We start from the raw sequence: 7,617 nt of genomic DNA, 5'->3' as shown, positions 1-7,617 counted from the left end.
CCAAAAAGGTTGATTTTAACCAAGCGGCAACCTCAGGTCTCAAACGCTGAAGCCCATGTGGAAGTGTTATAAACTGCAATTCATTGAGAATCTGCTTGAGGCTGGCTGCAGAAACACCGGAAACCACATAGACAGTGTAGCAATTCAAAAAAGATGATCTTTGCAGCATTAATAAATATGTTTACAGCCTGGTTAAAGAAGATATTAAGATTACGAGTTTTTGCCCAAATGAGGACATGACTGACTTGACTCCCAGACGGGAACACATAGCTGTTGGCTAGGAGGCTCAAACTCCGCCTCTTTACGTCACACCCTGCCAGTTTGAGTCCCGCATTTCCAATATGGCTGCCGCCGTTGGTTGGCTTCAAAACAGCGCTCAGGAACAGATGGGTGACGTCACGGATACTACGTCCATATTTTATACAGTCTATGATTTTACCCAAAGTACCACCTCTGAGAAGGCAAAAAGCCAATCAAAGTAGGATTTTTGGAGTGGCCAATCAGATTTCAAGGAGGGCAGTGGCCACCCCATGGATCCACCCCTACTTAATGGGACTGTTAGTAACTTTAAAGCAATGCTAAATGAGTCTTTGTGTTTTGTTTAGTCATTGTTCCTTTGTTTATTAAGTTTGATCATACAACCTTTTTGTTCACTTGTGTCTTTTTACATGTGTTTGATATACATTTGGATTAGATTTGAGATTACTTTCATTGTGTTATCAAAAGAAATACACGTTTTATTGATTTTAAAGCATAGCCTATAGCCTAAGTCAAAAGAGATATTCATGTACATAGATGTATTCTGTGATTTCTCTGTTCCTGTCTCATATTTGTTCTGTCTGTAGCTCATCTTTCTTTAAATATCCACATCTCTGCCTCTGGTCTGCGGTCTCTTTAAATCCAGCTCCAGAGGAGGAGAGCAGCGCGTCCTCCTCACTAACTCGTCTGGCCGCTGTGATTGCCCGCACTCAGCCTGACAAACAGCTGCACACCATTTAGAAAAAAAACTTTCCTCCAAACTCCTCAAGTCTGGATGTTTTTTTTTGACCGTCTGTAACTTTCAGAGTTTTTTATCTGTGGATATTCAGCTGAAGAAAAGTCTTGCACCGCTGGATTCTCGGTTTGCGTAATGCTGAGGCGTCCTCTCTTCAACATCTGGATTAACTATTTGGAGTCAGAGCTCGCGGCCCTGCACACTCCTCTGCCTGTGTATCCTCTCTTTATGGAAAGACTGCTCCTTCTTTCTGGAATTTAACTTCTTTGATAACCCGAGGTCGTGGATAGATTATGTATTCTTTAAAATGGGTGCGAACAATGGAAAACTGTATGGAAGCGAGGGTGAGTGTCCACATTTCGACTTTTAAAACACGCTTTATTTGAATTCCACAGAGAGGGAAGTCTTTTTAATCAAATTAGACCCCCAGAAAGAGCCCTTACCGCTTAAGTGCGCGTGCACTTTCCTCTCAGACTAAATGTGTCGCAGTTCGCGAGCTTCTTTGAGTTTAAACTTTTGTTAACACGTTGAAAAGTAGCATTGTTACTTATATATCTTTAACTTTAGTTCAATGAGCTTTCTTTCTGTTCATACGGAGTCGAACTTGCACCAAAGTTTCTTTAACAATCTCCATATTTAAGAGAAATAAGCTAACACAAACTTGGTATGAACTTAAGACTTCAAATGTCCAGCATTTTACACTTTTTAACAACATTTATTCTTCATATATGATGGAGAGAGACATCTGGTGGCCATATTTAAAACCATTAAAATGAACATTGTCAGACTGTACAAGTTCAACACTCGAAGTTAATATAAAAAGACACTTTCAGCTACATTTTTAGAATGTATGACCCACATTTTATTTGAAAAAGTCACATTTTCTTACTTCTTTACCCTTCTTATAGGCGTTTTCATATAAAACATATTAAAATAGGTGCATTATGTCTGAAAACTTAAATATACTTCATATGAAACACATAATTTGGGTTCCTCAGCTGAAGTCAGTGTAAAAAGCTGCTGTTGAAATCAGAAAAAGTCAATTCAATTTAACATACACTCCCATAATGGGTCATAACCAGCTGAGTTGGCAGGGCACACATTCATCAGACTACACTATAGTTTCATTTATTGCACCTTTTTTTTTTTTAAAAGAGTGTATTTCAGGTTTAGTGGAGCTGGGTCAAAAGGACATGAGTGTTTGTGTGCACTCAGTCAATCTCATCTTGATAAGAGCCAATTCCAGACATTTTTGGTCCACATTCTCCCAACCTATTGTTTTTTTTTTGTAATTTGGCAGCCATTTTGTGCTTATTGTTCAGTGCCTTATCATCATTTTTGCAAACAAAACACATTAAAGTGACTTAAAGTTGCCATAATAATGCAGAGGGTTGGAGATTTTATGAGGAAAAGCCCTCATTGGATGGTTTCTTCACACCAAGAAGAACCAAGACAATAGTTAGTTTGAGTTCACCATGAATTTTTGACCTGAAGATGCTCTCTTGTGGTTACATGTTCTATGTTGGCTCTTGGGCGGAGCCAGAGACACAAATATGATCTATCTGGCCCATTTCGTGTTCTGTTTTTTCGTATCCACACTTTTATTCGAGCTAAAGTTGCAGAAAAAAAATGCTGCTAAAGAAGTCAGTATCAATAATGGTCAAATTTTGGTTTACAAGTCGAAAAAGTCATCCTTAAAGAAAGGTAATGGCAAGAGGTATACATTGTTCATCTCACCAGATATCAGATATATTCAGAGAATTATTTCATCCAACTGGAATGCATCTTTAAGCCTCTGGAACCAGCATTGGACTGTTTTCTGTGATGTTAATGCAGCCAGAATCCCCATCTTAAGACCCTCATACCGACATATTGATAAAATCTCCAACCACGGAATAAATAAGCCTGGGTTTTCAGCTGAGGACAGTCAAACTCTCCTTTCATTGCACTGTTAAGCATCTAAGAATACAGCATTAAATCCCCTCTGCTTTCTTCTCAGTCTTCATCTAATCTTCATCACCCTGAAAAACTTGATTCAGCCGCTCCCAAACACATCCCTCCTGTCTGTGGAGCAGAAATGTTTGTATAAATAACATTCCAGTCAGCTCTCTTCCTAAGTCAATAACTGCACAGAACAGATTGGACCTCATGATGTTAAAAATAACAAGTGGATCAGCTCCACCTAAGAATCCAGACTGTGAAGGTACAAGAAGAGATCTTACACAGATTTGACTTCTCCTTGAGCCATGGCGAGGTCTCTTTTCACCAAACTCAGGAGGGGAAAACAGACGTTGCAGATTCACAAGGTCATACTTCTCTGTTTCTGTGCAAGATAGAAAACTTCTAATGGATGAGATTTACAGTCCTTTAGTGAAGAAGTACACACTACACAGCAAACTGAGTGTAACTACTGCTGCAAACACAAGCTGGTGCTTTTTGTTGATGTAAGTCCGCCACATGTTTAGATGATGCTGCCTAACTCCCACAATTCAAACTGTGATCTTTGTGTGTTGAAACATCTCTTCTATGATTCAGCAGTGATGCAGTTTAAGTTTGTGCTCTGTGGTTTTAAGCGGAGGGGTACATGAAAACATTTTGGGGAAAGCCTAGAAGTTATTCTTCAGGGTATAATTTTGCAGATTGAAGGGACGTTTTGGATGTAAATGTCAGAGGTCATCAAATGAGAGGTTTTTATAAGCGCAAGCATACATTTTCTGATGCTGTAACATCACAGTAGCGAGGATGTTTAAAGTCTTAGGCTTCAACAGATGTTAGCCAGTCCTCTTAAGTTACAGTCTGTGCAACTTCCGTCCTGGTTTAGTTGATAAAGCTTCTCTAAGGCTGGCCACACAAGAAGATTTTAGCCCCAATCTAAGGCATGATCTGCCACCCCAATGATCCTAAGGCCTGAGGCCTGGTTCAAGGCTTGTTTGTAACCTATTGGTCCAAATAATCCTCCACTGTGGTGTCAATATGACTATATACTGCTTCCAACCAAGCGGCAACCTCCGATCTCCAAATATGAAGCCCATGCAGAAGTGTTATAAACTACAGTTCATTGAGTGTCCACTTGAGGCTGGCCGCAGAATCACAGGAAACCACATACACACCCATTCAAAAAGACGATCTTTGCAGCAATAATAAGCATGTTCTATCGGCACACACTGGATTTTTTCATAACGTGGCAATTTCAAAAATATTAAGATTACAAGTTTTCCATTATGAGAGGCACAGCTGACTTGACTGACAGGCGGGGACACTGTAGCTGTTAGCTAGAGGCTCAAAGCCCGCCTCTTTACCTCACACTAGCTTGACAGAAGTTAGGTTGAGTGTAGTATTTCCAATATGGCACCCACCGAAAATTGGCTTCAAACAGCGCTTCAGAAACAGATGGGTGACGTCACGGATACCAGGTCTATTAATTATACAGTCAATGGTAGCTGTTTGCCAGGCGGCAGGGCTATACTCAACTCCACCTCTTTGCCAGGTTCTAGATTATCTAGAAGTTAATTGAAGTCAAAATTTCCAATATGGCTCTCTAAGCCAAAGACACATCAGAAGACATCCCCTTCCCAAGTTACCCACCACTAATAGTAATACATTCTTATTCGGATTCTGATTTACATTGTAGCCAAAAAATGTACAGTACTTCTAGGTATACAGCAGAGCCCAAGTTGATGTCTCCAAAGACCTTCTTTTTGTCTCACCAACACTTCAAACCACAATATGATTAATTGTTGAAAGGATAAACTGCGGTTGATTTTCTGTCCATACTTCAATAGTTGAAGTATGGAATCAAGGAAGGAAAGGTGGATTAGTTGCCATATGAAAAAGTCAGTAAGTAATGATTCTTTTCCTCTCTGGGATCTGATTTCATACCAAACACGTGCAGGTCATTTCTGGTGAACCCCTCTGCACACTATAGAGAGTGGCGAATAACTCCACTGTCACGAAAGCTGCCATAAGTCTGTTAGCTGAATGATTCAAACACAGAGAATTGCTCTTGTTGAGTACAGTTAGTTTGAATAAAAATTTCATAACAAATTCGACTGATTTGATTTAAATGTATTGACAATTTGACATTTCACAAAGAAAACCCAGGAGAGCATTAAAGGGATCCCCAGTTTGTGCCCAAGACAAGTTTTTGTGGTTACGAGGGAAAAATCCTGCAGTCCTTGGGTCCTCGTGTTTTCGAGTGACTCAACAATTAACAACATACTGGTCACATCTATGCAGCAAGTCTCCACCAGCAGTTATATAAGAATATGAGACAGGAAGCAGGAGCTTTCTTTACGGGTTTTTTTTTTCTCCAGCAAAGACAGAAAACAATCAGCCTGCACGGATCCACATGCGCCAGAAAAACAGCCCTGCAGAGTTCCTCATGCTGAGAAAAAAGAATGGTGTAATCAGTGAATATTAAAATAAATGTGCTTGTCTCTACCCGGCTTTGAGCACTCTGCTTTGCTTGGATATTAGACCATTTTATCATCAAGCTGCTCATGAAAGTCTGAGTCATTTCTGGAGACTGAGGGAGGTGTAGCAGATGTGTCGACTCAGTGATGTCACCGCAACATGTCATTCCTACGCCTGTGAGCTGCAGTGGTCCAAAACCACTGCAGCTCACACGCTGTAAACATGTTTTTTTTTTTTTGCTGTAAAGATCGTCTTTTTTGAAAGGGTGCGTATGGTTGTTTCCGGTGTTTCTGCAGCCAGCTTGAAGTGGACGTTTCGATTAACTGCAGTTTGTAGCACTTCCACATGGACTTCATATTTAAGAAGAGAGGTTGCCGCTTGACAGCTACAAGTTGCCCACCTGACATTCAGATTAGCCACGCCCCTATTGTGCTGAATGATGCATAACTCCTCGTCTTATTAAATAAAAAAAAAAATGGCCAAGTTCTAGAAAAAATAATCTCCCTCGCACAATTGTATGGAATAAAGAAAAGAGATGATTAATTCTGCTGTAAAATGGGCAAATGAGCATGTGACTTTGTTGGATTACCTTGGCTTTTTTTAGCCAGCCTCAAGTGGACTATCCATTGGATATTTCCACCATAGACTTTAGAAAACATGGATGTAGTCTCAATGATGTAATCCATTGGTTTCTGGAGTTTTGTAGCCAAACGTTGGTGGTCGCCATGTTGGAAATGCTGACTCAACCTAGCTTCGATTGACCTAGCAAGAGCCATAAAGGAAGTCCTGTCGGTCAGTCGAATTAGACACACTGCTAATTATGCCACATGATGCAAAACTTGTTGCCTTAATAACTACTGAGTTAGAAGCATAGACTGTATAAATAATGGACGTAGCATCTGTAACATCACCCATCTGTTCCTGAAGCATTGTTTTGAGGCCAATCGTCGGTGGGAGCCATATTGGATATCAACATAACTGCTGTTGAGATAGTGTGAGGTAAAGAGGTGGGCTTTGAGCTTCCTAGCAAACAGCTACAGTATTCCCACCTGTCAATCAAGTCAGCTGTGCCTCTCTTGTAATTGTAATATTTTCGAAAATGCTGTTATGAAAAAATTCACCCCCCGTACAGTGTGTGCCGATCAAGAAATGAGCTATCAACAACTATAAAGATCGGCTTTTTCGAATTTGTGTGCATGTGGTTTCCGGTACTTCCGGAGCCAGCCTCAAGTGGACACCCAGATGAACTGCAGTTTTTAACACGTCCACATTGGCTTCAATTCTTGCAGCTGGAGGTTGCCGCTTGGTTAGAAGGGAATTCATTCTATATGACATCAACAGCATGAAAACAAGAAGCTAAAGAACAGCATCCATAGATGTGCAAGCATCATACCTTTGCGTGACTGAGTCTGGAGTCATAAGTGGCCTTTCTCATCTCTTCACTTCCTTACTTCACTATCTACTACTTATTTTGGCGACTGTCAGATCTGCTTAGGAGGCTGCTTTTGATTTGCATGTGGCAGTGACCGTTTTGAGAGTACCTCTTTGTGACGTGCCGGGTGAAAGGCCCGTACTTAAGTCTCAGGAAGCCGCAGAGCTGCATTTATGATCTGACTGAGGAATGAAATGCCACAAACAACAAACTCCACGGGCCGCCTGCAGTAACAGGGCAGAGCAGACTGTTCCACTCCAGTAACAGAGGCAGACAATCAAAGAATACCAAACTTTTATCTGGTCATAAATTAGAGCAGTAACTCACCGTTAATTTAATCATCGCATGGCAGTTTGTGTTGACAGTGTGACCTGAAAAGTATTTGTAATGATTCGTTGAAGAGAGTTATTGCTTTTATCTCATGCAGGAGTGTTTCCTCACTTGTATCCATGAAAGTGAAGCCAGGGCGGGTCTTTATTAGTCCTCTTGCACACAAACCAGCAGAGGCTTAATGCATACCAAGCTAATGATTCTTTCAAAATAAGGGCGCAAAGAAACCCCCCTCAAAGTTTGATTTTTAAAGGTTTAAAGGGTAAACAAAATCATGTTTAACTGTAGTTTGTCACGTCACAGTTGCTGTTCTTTTGTTTTTCTCCCCTGCAGGTAAAGGCAGCTCTAGCATCTCCTCTGACATAAGTTCGAGTACAGATCACACACCAACTAAAGCTCCAAAGAATGTTGCTACCACCGAAGGTAAGAAGGCATCTGGTGCTCATTA

The 7,617-nt window shown here is 40.7% G+C and overlaps 1 protein-coding gene across 2 annotated transcripts in view; it reads left to right on the top strand.

Moving 5' to 3' along the window:
- Window positions 1-935: 935 nt before the first annotated feature.
- The window catches only part of LOC117828641 (F-box/LRR-repeat protein 7-like), a 30,197-nt gene continuing 23,515 nt past the window's right edge, over window positions 936-7,617 (top strand). Inside the window, exons 1-2 of one of the 2 annotated variants that reach the window (XM_034705824.1) lie at window positions 936-1,338; window positions 7,503-7,592. In XM_034705824.1, coding sequence (XP_034561715.1) covers window positions 1,302-1,338; window positions 7,503-7,592 — 127 coding nt within the window. In that variant the 5' untranslated portion in view covers window positions 936-1,301. The remainder of the gene's footprint in view (window positions 1,339-7,502; window positions 7,593-7,617) is intronic. The other variant, XM_034705825.1, reaches the window with a different exon arrangement.

Source organism: Notolabrus celidotus, chromosome 17 (genome assembly GCF_009762535.1).
Source record: "Notolabrus celidotus isolate fNotCel1 chromosome 17, fNotCel1.pri, whole genome shotgun sequence".
Taxonomy (NCBI): Eukaryota; Metazoa; Chordata; class Actinopteri; order Labriformes; family Labridae; genus Notolabrus; species Notolabrus celidotus.
This window is presented reverse-complemented; position numbering and strand designations above follow the sequence as displayed.